The sequence below is a fragment of the Chaetodon auriga genome, chromosome 1, assembly GCF_051107435.1.
Source record: "Chaetodon auriga isolate fChaAug3 chromosome 1, fChaAug3.hap1, whole genome shotgun sequence".
In the NCBI taxonomy this organism is placed as follows: Eukaryota; Metazoa; Chordata; class Actinopteri; order Chaetodontiformes; family Chaetodontidae; genus Chaetodon; species Chaetodon auriga.
Genome location: NC_135074.1, coordinates 5003569 through 5025766, shown reverse-complemented (window position 1 = coordinate 5025766; position 22198 = coordinate 5003569). Strand labels below are relative to the sequence as shown.

The 22198-nt window shown below is 40.9% G+C and overlaps 1 protein-coding gene across 6 annotated transcripts in view; it reads right to left on the bottom strand.

Annotated features, from left to right (window-relative positions):
- The window catches only part of znf536 (zinc finger protein 536), a 234253-nt gene that overhangs the window by 21389 nt on the left and 190666 nt on the right, over window positions 1-22198 (bottom strand). The window contains exon 8 of one of the 6 annotated variants that reach the window (XM_076734079.1): window positions 7595-10315. The exons of the other annotated variants lie outside the window; for them this stretch is intronic. Within the exon in view, the coding sequence (XP_076590194.1) occupies window positions 10161-10315 (155 nt within the window). The 3' untranslated portion in view covers window positions 7595-10160. Of the gene's footprint in view, window positions 1-7594; window positions 10316-22198 lie in introns of those variants that run through there. 6 annotated transcript variants of the gene reach the window in all.

Here is a 22198-nt window from a genome sequence, read left to right as displayed (position 1 = left end):
GGTTTTAGTTATTGCTGATTAGAGTTAGAATACTGTCGCCTCTATTGTCTCCCGCAGGAGAAATTTGTCTTGGGCGTCGAGAGAACACAGTGACGTAGCCATTTATAATCAAAGTGCAGTCTTTTAGCATTAAACCGTAAAAATGTTTATACTATATACAGTATATTTGCAGAAAATTCAATTAGAGGACTTCTGCCTCAAGGCTCCCCTGTGAGTCCCAGGATCCCATCCCTGGTCTAGAGGTTAAAGCAACATTGTGAGTGGAAGGTCTGAACAGCAGGAAGAGGTGGGCAATGAAACTAAAGACTTCACTTTGGATCCTCACAGACTCAACTATTGTTGAGGTACCATTGAGTAAAGCACTGAGGCTAAAATGCTCAATCAGGGCTGTGGCGGTAAATAAAAATCTCAGCTCCTGCATCTTAGGCCGACAACGTAATTCATTACATCCTCATTATTACGCATGATTTGAACATACAAGAAAAATAAAAGGTTAAAAGACATGTTTTTTATGTGTCCAAGCTGAATATTGTTAATTGTTTTTTTTACATGCCTGCATTGAAAAAGAAAAATGGTGAATAAAATGATGAAATTTCCGAAATATGAAAGAAATGTTCAGCAGTTTAAAGGTTCAAAAAGAAAAAGAAAAGCAACTCCAAAAGTGACTTTAAAAAAAATCAGAGTTTTCAAAATGACAAAGCAGCAGGTGTGTGTCACTCATCTACCCGTCAACTCTGCTGCAGCTAGCGCTAATGTTAGCATGGTGCCTCAAAAAGGCACATTCATTGTTACCTCTGCTGAAGCATCACGAGAGATTGAGACATCTGATGCTAATGTCCACTGGCAGCAACATTCTCTGGCAACAGGACTTCATAGAGGTAATCAAGAATTTTACTGCCAAGAAAACCAGGCGTAGACACTTCGAAGGGTAAGTAAGTGTTTCATTTTAAAGCCCCTAAACTGTTTATACAGCTTGAGATGCATCTAGTGTGCTCTGTTGGAGTGGTGGTAGTGTTTGCAGTTATGCTGAGATTTTATAGTGTGTAGTGATTATTGTAGTGTGTTAGACTGTTGGAGAGAGATGTTTGTGTTGTGATGAAGTATAAACAAAGTGAAGCTCCTTTTTTAATGCTTGAGTAATTTTTTGATAATAATACGTATGTAGTTTTATTTAAATGTGAGTTTGAATCAAGGACAATGACATGTAATTGGGTATTTCTAGACTGTGGTATTGCTGCTTTAATTTCCACCAATGTTAATGCCTTGCTGCATGCAGGGTGTCTTTGTGTTTAATCTCTGCCTCGCACATAGGGGTGGTACATTTGGAAAGGTGGGTAAGCAGCATTTACAGGCAGACAATACACAACCCTGTCTACATTACAAGACTGTGAGCAGCTACCTCATGTAGTATGAAAATTAATAAACTGGGTAAAATAAAACGTTAAAATGCTTTGTGAATAGATCATTTAAGATTTATTAGAGCAAAAGCCAAATCTTCGAAAAGCAAATGGGCTGTGAGTTCCAAATGCACGCATTGTTTTCTATTGCTAGTCCCCTAAACAAGTCTGTGAAAATCTTTGAAATATGTGCTAAAACACAAGCATCCAACTGAACCAGGCCCAGTCAGAGCCTAAGGGAAGTATGTTACTGTAACTACATCTATTTTCCTTTTTATTTATTTTTTCAATCTTTGTTATATTGGAAGAAGTTGTGAAGACAGCAGAATAAGACAAAAGAAAAAAGAAAAAAGTATCAATTAGATTTATCTTTGGTATAAATTTTGAACCAGGCAATGCAAAATTACACTTCTTCATTGGCGAGTGGTGACTGCATTCCATGAAATACAGAGCAAGAACCAAATCAATCAAATACAGTAAATGTATTGTGAAATTAAAAAGTGTCCCCTCGTCACTTTCCCTCCACTTGTGAACAATATATCTGTATCAATAAAATAATATAACTGCAAGTTGTGCGCTCCCTAAAAATTCTGATTGCTGTGCTGTGGTGCAAAGCGTTCATAATTACACTTGAAATGCGCCTGTATAAAATGCCAATCTTCACAATGATGACATTGCAAGATGACATTTTCCGCTGGTAGCAGGTGTGAGACAAGCTGCAGCTGAAGAACTGCAAGTGTTTTTAACACACAGCCTTAAGTGGTGTGTGTGTGTGTGTGTGTGTGTGTGTGTGTGTGTGTGTGTGTGTGCATGTGTGTGTGTGGGTGTGTGTCACATTGCCCTTACCAGGTGCTCTTCAAGGACACGCATCTAATTTGTGCAAAACAGGAGTGGAAATATTATGTCCATGTGTCTGTACATGCATGCGTTTCTCTCACTTGGAGGCAGCTGAACAACTGGCTAAAACAATAAGAAAAATCCTAAAACGCTTGCGTGCCGCAGTGCACACTTTAAATCTCGATTGTCTGAACTTAGCAACTCCTCCTTGGCTGTATTTTGTAAGGCAGGTAATATTAGCATTAAACAAAAATATCCCTTTTTCACAGAGATCAGCTTGTAAACACGATCAAGACTTGATCATGTTTTGCATTTTCCGAATGTGAGCCTGCATACAGAATAATCTAACTCAGAATTATCTGCCAAGGAGCTTAAATCCCTTTGGATCCTACCAACACCATAACTTTTTAAAACCTCTCCCGGTAGAGCTGTTATTTACCCCCTTTCATAAGCTCTCCCCTCTTTCTTATCTCTGTTCCTCAATTCCTCTCCTCCTCCTCCTCCTCCTCCTCTTCTCCCTTTCCTGTATTTTTCTCCTTCACTTTCTCTACCGGGGGAAGCCTATTTGTCCGCTTTAAGTGAAATCACTCAATTCTTTCAGGAAGAGACTTTGGAGGCCCCTGGTAACCAAGAGAGGGAGAGAGGAAGAAAGAAAGAAGAAAGTATGTGTGTGTGTGCGAGAGTCCACCCTCCAAATAAGTTCCATTAATCATGGGCCAGAGTCTAATGTAACTAATATTTTACAATTAGAGGAGACAAGATGGAGCTGGGGGCCATCTATCTCCCTTACACCACATGATCATCGATTCATAAGAGCTGAGGAGAGAGAAAGAGGGAGGCCATAGCACACTCGCCCTGCATAAAGCACACACTCACAAACACACACACACCTTGCTGGGCACACGCTGACACACATGCAGACGGTAACACACCCACATACATAAGCACAGATGCTTAGCAGGAAACAGAAGGATGCATGAGAATGAGGGGACAAGCTGTTACATTAGCATTTGTTTGTATATGTTTGGGTTTAAAAGTAGGACTGCAACTACCAGTTCCATTCTTTTTATCGATCATTCTGTTGCTACTTTTTCCATTAATTTATTAATTGTTTGATTATAAAATGCAAGAAAATTGTGAGAAATGCTGATTACGCATTCTCAGACTCTAACGTAATATCTTCAGATTGCTTATTTTGTCCAACAAACAGTCCAAAACCGAAAGATAATCACGTTACAGTGATCTAAAAACAGAAAACAGAAAAGCAGCAACTCCTCACATTGAAGGTGCTGGAATCAGAGAAATGTGGGCATTATGGACTTTGAAATTAATTAAGAAAATATCAAAATGCATGCTTACTGACAAAATATGTCAGCACTACTTACTCTGTGGACAGTATAGTTGAGTATCATGACTATCTATTTTATATAGCAGTAAACAGTAGCTTGGTCAATGTGACAGGGCATTTTTTTTTTTTTTTTAATTACAGAATGAATCATTTTAGAGTTTTGTACATTTGAAGAGAGCAAACAACAAGGTGGGAGGATATGAACAACGACATTCAGAAAAGTGTGACGCATAACGTCCTTTTTAAAAGTGCCTTTGGGCAAGACTGAATTCCTACTAGCTGCAGGAGTCCTTCTGTGAACCTCCTTTTGAAGAGGTGGAAGACAAACCCAGGATTTTGAAACAAACAAAAAAAAAGAAGTCTCCTGAAGACTAAAACATTTTGACCAGACACTAAAAAAACCCTTACATTTTTCTTTATTTTACCAAATTTTTGGTAAATTTATTGTGTTTTTGTAGGCTTGAACTTAAACAATCCGAGGTTACTAAAACCCCCAACTTCCCTGAACACATGCAGTGACATTCACTGCTTCTCTCTGCAATGCAACATGCAGCTTCCTCAGAGGGGGACCGAGCCAGCCACCAGCCCTGCACCAAAACCTGGTCTGCTGTGCCCTCTGGTGGTCCAACCACAGAGCTGCACTGCAAGACCCCAGCCTCTCTAATGTAAAGGAGGAGGGAAAATTAGAGGCAGCTGAACAAATGAGCAGAAAGACAAGTTCATCTGCAGGTCACCATCTGCCCAGCGACTAACCGAAGGCTGGCACAACTGCAGCCGCTGCAGAGCGTCATCTTAAACACATCAATTCACATGTAGGCGCATAAGCATGCAGACAATTATACAACACGCCAGCATGCATGCACAAACATGTGCTTACACACACGACTGCATAACATGCCATGGAGGAAAATGAAAGGAAATGGATACTGGAGAGAGACAGAGAGAGAGAGAGGGAGAGAGAGAGAGAGAGGGAGGGAGTTGAAAGACAGGGGGGAGACAGAGGAAATGATGAGAGAGGAAGTTAAATGAAGGGCAAAGAGCGGTGTTAATCATGCTGTGAAAGAGGTCGCTTCAAATGTTGAAATTGCTCAGCTGAACAATGAACAGCAACACACATGCAAACACAAACGCACGCACACACACACACACACACACACACACACACACACACACACACGACAGGCTGGGTGGAATGAAAGATGACTTAATGTGTTTTTTAATCAAACACATGTGCACTGTTACATAGAGACACACGCTTACTCAGATGTATAGGGCTGACATACTGTACAGACATACACACAGTCATTCATACACACACACACACACATGCACCCAAACTTTACAGTAAGCAACATGATGCACCCACAAAACATGCACGCACACACACACACATACACACAGGCAAGCAAGTAATATCCTGATTGTTCCTGCTCAGTCTCATATCCAGCCATCTGAAACATCCTTGGCGTTGTGTGTGTGTGTGTGTGTGTGTGTGTGTGTGTCTGTGCAAGTGTGTGTTTGTAGATATAAACCAGTCAAACAGTTACTTTCTCCGGATGTGAGTTTTATTGGGAACAGACTTGGGAGAGTCATGGCAGGAGGCCCCCCACATCTGGTGCGCTGCAGCTGATCCGTTTAAAAATTAGTCAGGCATTGACCTGGGCAGCCTCCCAACAGCTCTGCAGCCTTTGGGGTCCTGACGTTAGGTTAACACAAATACGGATTCCATCAGTGTGGTGTGGATCAGGTTTCAGACGACAGAGGGGGGCAATGTAGCTGTATAACGTTTCTTCCTTTGAAAAGCAGCTCGAGGAGGCGACTTTGTGCTGGAGTGAACTTTTGATGTGCAGGACATTTGTTCTCATACTGTCATGATGATGCAAAATGAGTCACTGTACGCCTGCTTACCCGCACATACCCTCACACACATAAACCCATCTATATTACTATAGTTTTGATGAGATTTCTTCACCTGACCTTGGGTTCTTGATCTCTAACACGTCTACCTTTGATAAAGCCAAAGCTAAAACAAAAGCCTGGAGTTTCTGATTATTACTGATTTTGCTTCTTTTCAGTGATGCAAGTACAAAACATGGAAACAGCAACACAGTGTATGAAGGCAGGTGTGCAACTAAAACTCAAGGTTAAAGGAGAGGAAGGAAAAAGGTTAAAAAGAGTAACAGCCCAACGAATAACAAGCTACTGAATATTAATCACCGCTGTGATAAGAATCCTATAAAGCTTTGTGATTTCTTACTACATTTCACAGCATTATTATTTTACCCTTATCTTTTCAGGTTTATGAATAATGCCTTAATAGTTCATTTAAATTCAGTTTCAGACTGCAGAACATGTGTCAGACAGAGTTCCCGTGTTCCACTAAGCTGAGTGAGCCCAGAAACACCTGACTGAAGCAGCTCCCAGGTAATATTTACACGCACACTCATTTTCTGCCTTATTTGTATGTTTACTTTTAACACTTTTACTTTCTTAGTGCTGACCTTTAGGTAAGGGATAATGCCCGACGAGGTGTCCATTATCAGAAATGAATGGACGACATTTCTGATAATGGACACCTCGAAGGGCATTATTCCGCTTATACCATGGTCGCTCACGAAAGAAATAAATATTAAATCAATTATTAATACGTTATTGTTGTTTTTTACCGTTAAAATCGTAAGTTTTTCACAAGGAGCGGCCCAGTGGACCATTTAATATCTCTTGTTGTGATGCGTTGCCAAGGTTACCAGCTCTGGCCACAGAACCTGCAGCTCGGTCGGCCGCAGCTGTTATATTAGGCCTAATCAGTGGAGGGAAGTGACATGATTGCTTAACGTTATGTTACGTGATACAAAGTATCATTTCAGAGGGCAAGTGCACCTCTTACCACTTGTGTGTCCAGAGGATGATGGGAAATTTTGTTTCAAAGAATCAAAGTCCACAGATAGTTTCCTAAATCGTTTTTATTGCAAGAAATATTATCCACCATTCACTCAAGTTGTGATAAATAAACTGCCGTTGTGATAAATAAACTGTGAAATAACGTATGTTAACGTATGTTCTGAGTGTCTGTTGCCCAGGTTACCTACTAGCGTTTGAGCCAGCGCAATAATTTAGAACAATCAGGCTATTTGACCGGAACTTTTTTATAGGTGTCCTACAAAACTTTTTAACGGACACCCTGCAGCCAATCAGAATCGAGTATTCACCCAGACCATGGTATAATTGTTGATAGTTTAGCCATGCTTTCACTGAGGTAAAGTCAGGAACACAGGACTTAGTAGTATTGAATCAGTATTCGACTATTTATACATATTGTTACTTTGGTTTAAGATCTCCTCATGTTTCTATATGTGTGTGTAAATGCGCCCAACAACATTCTGTAGATCTGCTCGTAACAATTTGGCAAATCTATGGGAATAAGTATCTGATTTTCTCAGCTGACATATTGAAGCATGTCGTCATGTTACTTACGGCTGGTTTTTATTGGAGCTGTTGTTCGTGTAAATAATACTACATGCTTTGAAAGAGTGCTATACAAGGGAGAGTGGTCAAACATTCGTGGCGTGGAACTGAAGAGACAACAGCAGGGACGTCACATGTATGTACTCAGTGTCAAAAAGTGAAAGCTGGATGGGACCGGAAACGGAGACGAGGCAAGAGACAAAGATGTATCATACACACTACACATGTCTTTAAATCTAAAAGAGATGCTTTGTCATCTGAATGTCTCAGTCTTCCCTTTACTTGTTGCCATCTGGGACGTTCTGAGCATGCTCACATGTATCCCATCATCCCTGTATTGTTTCACTGCAGCTACTTTAAGAGCACCTTTGGGAGACAAAGTAGTGCAGACAGTAATTTACTTGTGTGTATTAGACATCATGATCATAGTCCGTGAAGCTTTGCCATCAAATTGACAGAGATAATGACTTGTGTTGAAGTGATGCACTACTCTCCAAATAGTTTCCCCACATCTGATCACAAAGTGACACTCCGACATGCCGGCTCGCCTTCCCGATTCTCACTCTGTCAGAAATGAAGAAATTAAAAACATGAAACAGGCCATTGCTCTGTGACAATCCATTTTTTTTAGTTTGAATACATTTTATTTTTACTATAAGTACAGTTCAGTAGTTACAAAACGAAGCATCTGCCATGAGGGTACAGCGAAACATAAAGAGTGTTCAGCTCACAAGACAGGTTTTGTACATAATATGTGGAGTGGAATGCTCATTATAGCTGGTTCAGAGAAGGAAAGAGCCCAAGCGAGTCTCTCGCCATTAATCTCTCATCTTTACACCCATGGAAAACAGAGATAGGGTCAGAGGTCAAAGCCATTGGTCAGTGCCTCCAGCAGGATACGTCTGATTGGTTTACTCAGACCCCATTTCCAGAATTCCGTCCTTCAAACACCCTGTTATATTTCCCTACAGCCATTACTTCTCACTTTTCATATGTGTCACTCGTATTATTTTAGTTTTGAATCCCCTCTTTTCCTGGCATATTGAAATTGAAAGAATGGTTAATTGTAATCTACATAAATCAAATTAAAATGGAAAAAAAAAAAAAAATAGAGGCTCTACTGCAGCAAAATCTCCTCAAGTTGGAATTTGAGCACTGAATCACTCAGGCTAAAGCAGCAACAGGCCTACGCTGCAGGTCAAAGGGTATTAGCATACAAAAGAAATCTGGGTAACAATTTGTCAAAGCCACATATAGTATAGAGGTTGATCAAACTAAAAGAAGTATTATATTTGAACTGTACATACCGCATTAGAATTTTTCTCTGGGTTCACAAAAAATGACGTAGAAACATTTCACAATGCCAAGGGACACACAGACACACACCTTCAGTTTAGTTAGTTAGCTAGTTTTGTACTGTATAGGTTGGATTTATAATACTATCACAGTGCAAAATACTTCTGAGAACCAAAACAAATGAAAGAAATAAGAAAGGATAAAGTCCCTCTATGCATAATGGATTCTGTATATATGGGGGCAAATATGTTTTCAGCACAGGAGACGATTGTCATCTTTTTCCTCTTTTTTTTGATCAGTAAATGGAGAAGGCATTAATGTACAGTACATATAAAAATTAAAAATAAAATCAACCCTACGTCCTACAGTCTAGCACAGCTACATAGCTTTGTAGAAGCAATAACAGATGACTTGTATCTAAGGCTATACACAATATGTCTTTTTTCCAGTTTTTTGTTCTTTTTTTCTCACCTTAAAGTAAATACATCAAACCATTTTCAGTAGTCAGTAACACTGTGCAACAATGATCAGTGGCAGTATTTTAGAAACATCTGCAACACTAGAGTCCTTGAGGTTGACATGAGAGATGAAGAGAAAGGGGTGGCGGGCGATAAAGAAAGAAACTGTTCCCCCTTTTTTTTGTTTTGGATTTTTTTTTTTTTTTTTTTAATTCTTCTCTGTCAAACTCAAGAAGAATGCCTACCGTTTGAGAATGTGGCCGTGTAAACTACTGTCACTTCTTTGCTTTTCCTCATCACAAATGCTTTAAAACTTTAGTTTTCACTTTTTTTTTAACTACTGTATATCTCTCTATGTACATTAAGCGTCTATGGGCGCTGTGTTGAATGATACAGAACAAGAAAAAAGGACAAAGGGAGCCATATAGCAAGGTGACGGCCTGTACTGGCCTGGTTATGGAGCGGGGATATAGTATTATACTGTAAGTACATTTAGGGCAGTTTAATTATTCTTCACAATCATCATTAGCACCACCATCATCAAAGGTCAACTCTGGATATGTTTGTCTACCAAGCGATAGCACATTATTTCTGGAAACAAACTTGTTGTGTTGAAGATTGTCATATGGTGCCCTGTCCTTTATTAACCATAATCAGTGTGATGCATGGTCATGGGACATAAATAATGACTCTATGACAGCTGATAGGAAAGCCAGAAGAGGCTGTTGTGACAGGTAGTGTGCTTGGTCTCTGTCAACAGTCCGGTAAAGTTGAGTCTATCCTACAGTAGAATACATTCCAGGTACAATATAATGGTGGTCCGTGGACGTGAAATAACTGTCTTCATTTAACAGGAGAGAAAAGTCTTTGAAAGCATTTGATTAGGTACTACACTTCAGTCCTAATTAAAAAAAGACACACCTTTCTAGCTCAAGGAATGTATCAGAGATTGCGGTGCCAGTTACAGGAAGTGCTAATCAGACAGGTAGTTTCATCAAAAGAAAACAAAAAATAAACAAAAACATTGTATAAGAGAGAAGACAACGAAGACAAGGGGCATTCAGACCACAGGAGACAAAACAGGAAAGTTGCCGTCACTTTGTTTAACGTCCGAGGACGCTTGCAAAAGTCATTAGGTCCATCTCGCAAATCCGTCCCCAAAAGAAAACTGTCCCAAACTTTCCTTCATATAGTTCTCGCCTTCTCTTGACTCTGACGGTAGTATGTGTTTTTTTTTTTTCATCTTAAATAAAGTCTTTGTTATAGTGTATTCCTTCATTTATCCTTCATCATCCTCCTCCTCATCATCATCGCCTTCATCATCATCCTCATCATCCTGCCTTGCTCCGGTGTGGGCCGTTAGTCTTTGTTTACAGCGTGGGCGTCCAGCCCCTCAGGGTCGCCTAGGTTATGGTTGTTAGGGTGGTTAAGGTCGTTGTTAAGATGGTTGGGGTCGTGGGTCAGCGCGGGGTCATGGGTCATGGGCTGGTCCTCCTCTCCTACCCAGAGATGCACTACGGCCAATGAGAGAACAAGAGGCAGATTAGCACCACGGACCCAACACACAGACCCTCCCTACAGTACACACACACACACATACACACGCACACACACACACACTTGCACACACTCTTGCGTCACTGTATCATATGCATATGGTCAGTGGGGCCAAATGAATGGATGAGACATTTGAGACTGTCATCTTTTCACAAATAGGCTATTGTGTCCAACTTAAAGACTTAAAATGGTCTCTCTTTTTTTTTGGCCAAATTACAGGAAGAATTTTTTTTTTTTTTTTTTGTCTTTTTGTCTCACTTACCTGCAGTTAGAGCTAGTCTTAAAGATAGTTTGGGTTTAATTTGTCCAGGATCTGAGTCTAAACAAAAACAATGTGTTCTTAAATATACATTTTCCACAAACAAAATACATTTAATTTCCATTGTATGATGCGATGGTGGCTGAATTGTCAAAGAAGGATATCTTCAGTCCTGGACAAATGAAACTGAAAGTATCTGCATGGCTACGTGCTGCTAGAGATAAGTGAGAAATTGATGAATGTTCATTTCAATGAGCTGACCCTTTAAAATGTTTCTGCTGGTGTCAGATCCTGAACATTATATGAGCTGCACCAATTATTGAAAAAATAAAAATAAATCAGAGCCAACTAGGACCAGCAACAGAAAAACCTTTTAATTTAAAAAATTCCACTGTCATCTGCTGTGCTGTAAATGCTAATAAACTGGTGAGTATGAGCATGTTTAGTATCTAAACACACAGGACAAAATAACAGGAACACCTTAAAATGAAATGCATTCAAATACATGAATTCAACAGATAACCTCCATGTCCGTGTAATGGTAACAGTATTGCAATAATGCTGTGATAAGAAGGTTACACCTTCAATTTCGAAGACACAAGCTTCTCACTGCAGCACTATTGTTTGGGTTTGCATTGCACTCTGGGGTTTTCCTGTTAATCTGTCCACCCTGTCACATACTACAACAATCACTGTAAATAACTATTAGCAAGGTAAGAAGCTGCTCTTTATGAGCAAGGTCAGCAGAACTCTCATTTGATTGCTACATCTCCTGTACAAATCTCCCATTTATTTCTTCCTAATTTTATTTTCACATCTTCCGCACAGAGAAGCTTGCACTGTGAGACTGTGATAGGGTGCTCAGTGAAATGATCATTTCTAAAGTGATATGAGACGGTACTGTAACACATTATGGTTATGACAACTGGAGTAGTTTCATACTTGTTACAAGCAAGTTGGTTGGCTCAATAAGTGTGACAGGAAGTGTGACAGTGGGTGAGAAGTGAAGTGAGTAATTCTAATAAAAAAGTTTTAAGACTCGGTGAGACAGTAACAAATGCATAACTGTAATTAGGTCCCACAGCAGCGGCCACTAAATAATACAACTTGTCCCCAGCCCCCCCTCCTTTTTCTCCTTTTCATTCCCTCAGCAACTTCTTAGAAAATTATTTTGCAATAAAACACCGCTGAACACATTTGCATGTCATGTTCTTTTAAAGTGGCGTTATGAATCTGACAAAACCAAATTAAAACACGGGTTTATTTGAGCTGTGCTTTCGCAAGGACGGAAATGGATATCAAAATGAAAGGAAGTGCCGCCGTAACAGAGGGAAAATAAAGAGCTAATAACATGATAAAACATCTCTTAGATTCAACGCTGAGTAATAACTCTAGCTGTCTGTGCATGGTGTGAACAACCACTGCATCACTGCAACCAACATTTGCTTTACTGTATGTCTCATACAGACTTCTGCCTCCATGGTCAGATGCTTTCAGTGATATTAAAGCATAATTACAAGTAGCTGCTGTTTTTTATTTTATTTTTTTTATTCTAATGACACAGGTAAGTGTTGATCTAAAAACTGGACCATACAACATCAAATCTGACTCTTAATGCACACTTACAGCATCCTAGAACATTCACATGAGAGGCTGTGAGTGTGCAGCTATGCACACTGAAGGGTCGGTCGAACTGGTGTTATCAAACCTGCAGCGCAGATTCAGATTACAATTCCTTCCTAGTAAAGACTGTGATTCCATGAGCAACTTTCACCACAAGATGGCAATCTAAGACAGTAAATAAGACAATGAAGCCTCACAGCGAGGCATACCTCTACATACATTTCACCCAGTCATGTCCCCACTGGTGGAGATTGACTTTCAACATTTCTGTATTAAAAGTCAGGACTAAATGAGGAGCTAATTTACCTCAATGCTCTTTCTGAAACAGGAGAAAGAAGCCGCCATCACTCATCTGTCCACGTCCCTCAGATTTACTATGAGATTTTCTTTTTTCTGTATATAACCCATCAAAACTCAAATAAAACCAAAATAAAGTTTCCTTGTTCTGAAGCTTCAAAAAGTGTCTAGTCTCTCCCCGAGGGCACTTCCTGCCTTTGACTTCCCTGTAAAGAAACTTCCTGTAACGAGCTCCAGATTAGGCTCCATATTTGATTTTCACTGTTCATTAACTAAGCCACCTGGAATGTTATTATTTAAGCACGGTGCTCCTTCTCCCCAAACAACTGCCGCTGCGAAGGGGGAGAAATTTCCTGGCCAACTTTATAGATTTAGCATAACTTCCCCTCACAGTTTTTAATTTCCCATTCGGGCAGGCGGCAGATGCACCTCACAGACACAGCAAACCTGCCTGGCATTCATTTATCAAATGAAGGCTGCATGCAAGGCTTATTTATTTGTTTCCTCAAAGATTCTTAGAGGTTGATGCAGTGTGCATACCTGATGGCAGAATGATATTGATAAAATTATATCTCACTCTATGAGTGCTCTTGTCTATCTATTGTTCTCTCATATTCAAGCGAAGGAGCAACAGCAAAGCACCGATCTACAGTACGAGCCCATATTTCTACAACGCTCTACGCAGACAATATGAAAGAGCAAGTCCGCCCTCTTGTGGTGTGCTACGAGACAGCAGATGGAGACAGTAGTGGTTATTGGAGAGGAGAGGGCCCGGGAAAGGAAAACATATGGTGAGAGGACACACAGCTCCAGGATCCATCCACTGTTAATACATGTGTCATGCTTAACAGAATGGATAAATGGGAAGGAGGATGGAACAATGGCATAACACTGCACTCCGAGCATGTGTCGGAGTCCGCCTTGGGATACAGTGGACTGTGTGTGTGTGAATAAGTGTGAGTGTGCCGTCTCAGAGGCATCACCTCACATTAATAGCAGTCTGTGAAAACATCACACAACAGGCACTCACCAAGTGGAAGCTGTGTTTTGCAGTGCAACACCCTACAATTCCTGAGACTGCTAGTGTTGCACATTTGCACAACATGTCTTTGTATTAAAGCGAACACAAATGACTCAGAAATACTGGTGCCTCTGTCTCAGCACTTTCCCACTGTATTCTCTCTATTGTTGCTGACCACTGGCATTTAGCTAAGATAGATTTCTGAAGGTTGAGTATTTTAAAAAGGACCAAACTTGCCCCCAGCTGATATTTTGGGCTCAATTTCAATTCAAGCTTTTGAAAGTTTTGAGAAATCTGCGTCAAGGATTTCTGTCTCTCCTTTAATACAATGGGCTGAACGGAACTCGACTAACCGTTTCTGTTCCTCTGGCTAATCCACAGAACACACTGGCAACAGTTGTTGCCTTATCTTCAGCAGAGTAGCTCCAGAAAGTATTTCTGTAAAACTCTTCAAAGTGATAAATAAGAATATTGTTTGGGGGAGATGGAAGGGTGTTGAATTCTTTTATTTTTCAATGCTGTAAAAACCATAACCTCAATTCTGCTCACCTCCATAGTGAGGTGGAGGCAGAAACTTCAGAGGCAGATCTGCCGAAGTAAAACTAGCTGCCATAAGCGGCTCCCAAACTCAAGACCCTGACAAAAGGCCACATGACGCATTCGTCACAGGACTATTAACCTTGCTGTTTTTTTCAATTTTACATCTGATCCTGGATGTTTTACCTCTTCAGTCATCTGTAATGATTCAAATAAGACAAGGGGGAGGACAATAATTCTTAAGTTGAAATGTCCAACTGGTGAGTGGGTCACAACTAGACATTTGTTCATTTTGAACAAGGTAAGACCAGAAAATAGCAGCTTCTTGAGACAGGCTGAGCAGGCTGCACTGCGCTGAAGCTGCTGAGGAAACTCAAATCCTCTCCTCCATTGAACTGAGATGCAGCTGACTGACCGGATGTCAGTTACTTATTAAAAATTATGTTTTATCACACGGTCAGTCTCATCTAAAAGAGCCAGAGTGCATCATCCGTCCTCCTGTGCATCCGTGTGGACAGCGGCGGGGTCTGAAGTCGAGCTCTGTGAACCCTCTCTGTGCCACTGAAGGTGGCTGTGGCTCCTTTGTTCCCTCTCTCAGGCATCCGAGGCCTGCACTAGCAGAAAGTGTTGTTCTTGGCACAGCCCCGTCTCATTGTACAGCCCAGTATTTATAAATATGTAAATATGAGCGGCACCAGGCATAACACGGCCCGCTTGTATACACCGAGGAGGAACGGCGAGGAAGTGAGCGCACCCCCCTCCCCCCCCCCCCCTCCAAAATTGTATTTTTAGATGGTTTTAATGAATACAGGATGTTTATAGTTACCATTCCCTGTGATTCGCACAAAAGACTAGAAAAATCCACATCCACCCTGCCACCCCTCCGCTGCACCCTTCCCACACTCCTCCCCCTCCCTCCCCCAATCCCTCAAAGCACTACTAAAGAAGAAGAAGGGGTGAGGGAAAAAAGCAAATTTGTGGTGAAACGCAGCAGGATTGTTGTGCTCTCAGTCTGCTTTCGACTCAGATCCCTATTAGACAAACATAGTATGGGGTTAAGGTGCAACAAAGAGTGACAAAAACTCCTGCGTGCGGGGGGGAGCGGTGTGTGTGTGTGTGTGGGGGGGGGTGCGCGCGAGAGAGAAGAGACGAGATGTGCAGCAGAAAGGTTTCTCACGAAGCGACTTCAAGGCAGAATGCAATTTGTGTGTTATTTCTGTTTTTTAAAGTTGCAAAAATAATACAAAAGCCGAATCAATATGTGCAAGAAGTGGGTAAAAAAGGATACCTGTTTTCTGTTGTCTGTGATAATGTGTTTTTTTTGTGTGTGATGACTCCATGTCAACTTGTTTTCTTTTTATAAACTCAGTTTTGTTTTGCTGCAAACTCTCAGGTCTAATATGAGGTGATGCGTGTGACAGGATGGAAAGATTCAGAGGAGGAAAAAAAAGGAAAGCCGAGCAAAACGTAAAAAAGAATGCAGACTGCAGTTGGGGAAACACAATGAAGTGAATGTTAGTGGCCTCTTTCTATCTTTCGCTCTCTGACTCCAAAACTATTTCTGAGGCTAAAAGATTGCCGGCTTGATAATACCTCCGCTGAGCAATTTAAGCCCAAACACTCTGATGCTACAATCTGTCTTCTCTGCCTGATAGCGCTTTTCTCCCCTCTCCTCTCCAAATTACTTTCTTTCATATCTAATTATATTTGCTAATGATCTTATAAGAGAATAATGGAATGTGCTTGATCTATTACCTTTTTTTCAATACATAAATACAATGCGGGGGGAAATGACTATTGGAGACAGGAGGAAATGTTTTTTTTAATGTTTTTGATGAGAGGGAAAATGAAGCTGGGAGCTGCAGGGTCATTAATGGGCGATGAACACAGAGGTCATCTCTCACATTCTCTTTGACATTTCTCTCATCTGACGTGCTGAAACAATCACAACCTCATCCACATTCTCCATTCTGCCCCTCTGCTTCGCTGTTTCCGCGTAATCTTCCAGATATCCACCTCGAGTCTCTTTGATCTTTTAATGGAAACATCGAACTTTGCGAGGTGCCGATTCAGCTTCACTTGTTTATGTTCTGGTTTGGCATTTAGCCCAAAACTTTCAAAGTTGAATCTTAGCAGGAGGCTATGATGATATCACAGGATATTGATTTCAAGATAAGTCAACAAAAAGTCACGTGACGGGAAGATCTTGTCATCAACTGATGTTTTAGTGGCTGACTGCATGTTTAAAGGGGCACTCCGCTTACTTTACACATAAAGGTCAGTTTTCTGGTCATGGGGAGTACTTCTCAGACGATAAAACCTGCTGTATAATGCGTTCTGTGGCTCTTCATGAGCTTTATCTAATGTGAGGAATAAAAACCCTGATGATGTTATGTGAAGAGCAGCGGAGTCCAGAATGGAGGAAGCCGTCTTCATTCATTGAATGGATTGCACCATCCACTTTTATTTAACTTCTGTATATAAAAGGGGATGGGGGGGGGGGGTCCATTTCCTCTGAGACTTGAGGATGCATCATAGATTCATCATAGGGTCCAGCATTTTTGAAGCCTCGCCCATACTACAGACGATCTCAGCCTCTGGTTTAACTGTTCTTTTTCTAATCTGCAGCAACACTTGCAGGGAGTTCAGTGTCTGCACAGGTTTTAAAACAGTAAAATAGTAGCTCTCATTATATTTCCCTGTTCGCATGATGGTGCTCTGATCTTCAGCTTATACTTGCAAAATCCACTGGCCTTTTAGCTGAATGTCTCTTCTCTGTTTCTGTTGCCAAACCCCTGTCCCGTCCTGTCCCTCCCTCGCTCCCGTCCTCTTAAGCCTCTCCATCCTCCATTCTTCCCTCCTTTCTCTGCCCCCCTCCACCCGATTTTTTTTTCTCTCCACAGGCCCTAGGACAAGCCAAGCCATGACAGGCACTCTAAACCCCCTGCATTAATGGAAGGAAATGGCATTCGATCCCTGTTTGATCTTCTAATCATTTCTGCTGAAATGATAATTAGTGCCCTTCCAATCCTCCCACAGAGGAGGAGAAAGGGGTGGGTTGAGGGGGAGTGGGTAAATACATAAATAGAAAAAAAAAATCCTCTTGCTTTTTAGACCCCAAATGACATCTTTGTCACCAAGCTGGGCATGTTCATAACCAACAAGTGCTTTCCTCCATTGCAAATTTCCCATCCTTTACACACACAGAGAGGGGGATACACACTCTAACACACACTCAGACACACAGAGACACAGTGCCTGGCGACTGCTGTCTGTGATTCTTTTCAGCTGACATAATCCTGATTGATTCGTTCAGCAGATAAAAACTGGGTCCACTTCTGCCCTTTTACTGGGGGGGCTGGAACATAATACAGCCTTTTATTCAGCAACAATGTAACATAATGGCGTTGGAATGTGCAGGGGAAAAAAGGCCACATCTTAAATGCTTGTGACACACTGTGCTTTGAAAAAGCCCATAGTCTAATGTAAAAGAGAAAGAGGGAAAGGGCAGAAAAAGAGAAAGAAATCACAAAACTGCCAGATTACCCATGTGCCCTGGTTCTATCACGTTCAAATGGAGGCTGTTACATAGAAGAACTTGTTTTCTTTCTTTCATTTTTTTTTTTTTTGTCCCTTCAAAGTGTGTGGCAAGTGTATTCACAACTGTGTGTGTGTGTGTGTGTCATTCCGTAACTCCATGTTGCCTTCATGGTCTCACAAAGAAATCAAGGATTTGAGCGCTCAAGTTTCCGTACCATCACTGCCATCAATCCTTTTCTGAAGAGGAGGCTTTTGTTCAGGGGGCAGGAATAGGTGAGGTCATCTCATCTGCACAGATTGCAGCCACTTTTCTTTCCCTCTCTTTTTTTTTTTTTTTTTTTTTGGAAAGCTTTGTGCTTACATGAACTAACATTCTTCCCTCATTCTCTGAGATATGGACATGGGCTAAAGGCCAGGCTAGTGGATGTTTATATGAGTGTACTGTAACAAATTAAGTTTGTCTTTTCCATTCGGGCTTGTAGGCTTTGAAGAAATCTGTCTGAGCAGCATTTAAGCATTAATGGCTACAGCTACATCTCACTTTACAGAGTTTCTTTAATGTGATTATTTGTTAGCAAATACGTTTCGACTTCCTGTAGAGTATCTCTTTGTGTTTTTTTCTGCTGCATTTGGTATTTCCCACTATGAATATGTATGAGCGTAGAATGATACACTGTATAGTATTTCATTATGTGGTACCCTGTCATGACCTTCAGAGTTGAAATTCAATTTCCATCATGACGTCCTTGGCACTGACCAATCTTAACACACACACATGAACTGTTTCCTTTCTTCGGCCTCGCAAACTCCTTGGCCGCTGCTCGGTTTTGAAGTGCAGCACAAACTACCAAACACAAGAGAGCAGATGGCCTTCCTGCAAGTCAATTGTATTAATTGTAGGTGCTAATCTGCAAGCCACGGCCCTCCCAGTAGCGTACGGTGTTATCCGCACCAGCACGGTGGTGGTGACATATCTGGTTACTAATTCGGTGTGGCATGAAGCCAGATGGGAGATGGGAAGGAGGAAGGAGTCTGTTGATCGGCCATTGAAATGTGTCCCCAAACCCACCCATTTGACTGCGAGAGAAGAAGGGGACCGACAAAAGGAGTGTGATGACACAGTATGGAGGATGTATGTACAGCGGATCACAGGAAGACAAGGAAGTGATTCAGGAACACAGCAGCAAATAGGGCAGTGTTATATAGGGCAATATGCATATATAGGGCAATAGTAAGTGTGTTGGCTTACTAAAGTCTATAATACTCGTTCATAAAGATAGACACAGAAAGGAAAATAGAGAATATGAGAAGAGTGAAACATCTCAACCTCAAATAATGAGGCCAAAATACCATTAAATATGGATACTGGTGAGTCGGTGTCCTCCACTTCTGGAGGCTCTTCCTTAAATCTCAGCAATCAGTGGTTTCAGGTGTCATTTTAAATATTTAAGTATTAGTTAAACTCTGATGAAAAGGCCAAAGTCCTAAAATTAATGAACAAAGGCAGAGGCCAGGACAGAATCACAGAGAAATAAAAGATGCAGCTGAAAAGAAGTCAAGTCTCTGCAGACACAGATTAACAAGAGTGACAGACAGCAGAGTAATAGCAACCCTGCCCCAGCTCTAATAGTTATCATTTATAATCACAGACACTGTCGCTGGTTCCCAGTGTTCCCATGGCATAGGGGTAGTTCTCCCAAGCTGCCAAATGTTACAGATAAATAAATGGCAGCAGTTTAGAATGTGAGGATGAAGAAGGCTCTGGGGGCCGGGTGGAGTCAGCAGAAAGGAAGAGGAGGAGGAGGAGGAGATATGCACTCTGTGAACAACCGTAACATGGACATCAATTTAGTATATCAAGGTAGGGGCATTCGCCATATGTTAAAGTTCCACTCTGTACTAGCGTCAACATTTTTGGGAGCTGAAATAGTTCTCAATTAGCTCTTCCTGCCTGTGAAGAATTTCTTGGATCAGCTTTAAGCAAAGTCAAATGCTGCACTTCACCACTCATTATCGATGTATGAAATCAGCTCAAAGAAGACTCAATCAGGAAATAAATCATCCGTCTTATCTAAATAAAGACACACGGCGTTCCACTGTGGACACAACATGTCCTTTGAGTTCGGATGTGGACCTGATTCTAGGTCAGTGTGTGAGGACAGTGTCCTTACAGCCACTAGGGGCTGGGACAGCAAACTGTGAGGGGATGAATGAATGAATGGCTCAATGAATAGGAGTTACTATGGCTGGATTAAAAAAACAACCCACTGCTCCAGGGCCCTCAACTCCCACGGGCCCCCAAAGTCCAGAGTTTATTGTTTTTCTCAACCAGTTGTACATAATTTGATTAACTGCAAATTTGTTAAGGACTTTGCACCCCTAACTGACAACATCAACGAAGGACCCTGCATTATCACCTAATCCTGTGGCCCTGTATGAAGAGGCGCAGTGGGAGATAGCGGTTATGGACATGGTAATTTTTTTGCACTAGGTCCCAAACAACACGTTAATGCAGTGGTTTTCGACATTTTCTATCTAAACCCCCTTTGGAGGACAAAGAAGAAAAAAAAAAAAAGAAAGAAAACGCACCTATGCAGGAAATTGATTAATTTTTCATAATTTTTAACTGCCCGCAACATTTTAAATACAAAAGACGCAAATCTTTGCCACTGTTCTTTCAGGGAAGAACGGCTGTGTCGTATGGATTTAACTGAGGAATCTTGCAAACCTGAATCTGTCTTGCGTGCATCACAGCACAGTTGTTCAGTTATTGTTCTTTCATGAATCACACTCTTTCAACTTCACATGTGCATGATGTGCCGCTCTCAGTATCCATGTGATGCCTCACATCTAAAAATAAAATACCACTTTCCATAATTATATAATCTAAATAATATCAGCAATATCAATAAAGATAACATAATGCTTCATAAGCTTTTCTACATAAATTCTAAATGTATCAAGTTAAATGTAAATGGATTACATTTTAAAAAGAAGTTCTTTATTATAAATGATATTTCAAATAAATCAGGGGTAATGAGAGAAATGTTCCCTGCAGTTTGATGACCTACAATAAGGCTATTTATAACATTCATCACCTTATAATATCTTGTTAGCAATCAGTCTTTGCTCCGTGTTTTAGTTGAGCTTCGAGTCAGATTTTTCTTTTTCTCATTTCTTTTTCCCATCTTTGGCAGATACATGAAGATGCCGGCACTTTACAACAGTTTAGCATTGCTAATAACCCATATATTTGTGTTTCTCATTTTTTTTTTTTTTCCCCCAACAAACTCCCCGTACACACACACTTTCACATCATCACTTCAGTTTTTCCATGATGTAAAGAGAGAAAAAAGGCTGAGAAAGTGAGAAATAAAAAATGTGGAGCACCTGGCTTCTTTTTAACATGGTTTCACAGGCTTTCACTGGTCTCTGATGATTCAACAGTTGCTGCTACAAACATCTGCTGCCTGCTCTTAGCAGATCTCAATTAAGACTCACACAGACGGGCACGTCATACCTTATTTATGCTTAAGGGTTTTTTTCTTTTTTCTTTATTTCTCTCTCTTTTTTTTTTTTTTTTTCAACGTGCCAAACGAGGGAAGGGGGCCAAAAGGTCTGACAAACCCCACTCAAAGAGGACATTACGAGGTGAAAAGAGATGTTGAGAAGAGGTTGGAGGTGTTGGCAAGAGATTTCAAAAAAGAGGCATTCTTGCCAACACTGGCAGCACTTTTAAGGAAATAAGAGCAAGTGAAAAAAAAAAAAAAAAAGCAACAACAAACTTCGACAAGCAGCAGCCTAAAGCCCTCCCTCGTTTGTCTCTTTCCCCTGATTTTTTTTTTTTTGTGGGTTTTTTTTTTTTTTCCTTTTTTGAAAAGGCACCCAAAAGAAAGAGACAAAGAAGAAGAAGGAGTGAGTGTTGATATGATTATGTAAATGTAAACAGGATTTCCTGCCGACTGGAAGCCGTTTTTCTCTCTGACCCGTTCTCCTTGCAAATCTTCCATTTAAGACGAATTCCCCCGGGGAGGCTGCTCCGCCGTTACTTAACGGGATAATTATGATATACTAAACCTTTCCAAGATCAGCCCCCCCCCCCCCACATACCCCTCCTCTTCCATCTCGTCTTTGCCTTCTCTTACGAATTGCTCACTCTCTCTCCATTTCTCTTCTTCTGTGTCTCTCACTCCTTCTGCTTGCTTTTCCTCCGCCTTCCGTCTGTCCTGGACAGTAACACTGATTTGGATCGGAGCTGTCTGACGGACTGGAAGCTCAGGTTCAACTGATACGGGTTTCTCAGGGCCAACATTGACACCACTATTTTTGGTTGGAAGCTGTCGATATGATGGAAATGCTTCTGCGCCCAAATTTTGTTAATCATCAGCTATTAAAATTTACTTGAAACTAAAAATAATGAGATCCTTTTAGACTCAGTGATTCTTCCAATAGGGTTGTATTCTTACCTTAAAATGAAATAGATGGTCATGACGACTTTTTAGAGCTCATTTTCTGTGTCTGTGGTAAAGAATTTAGCTCAGTTATAGGATGACGTGTGATTTC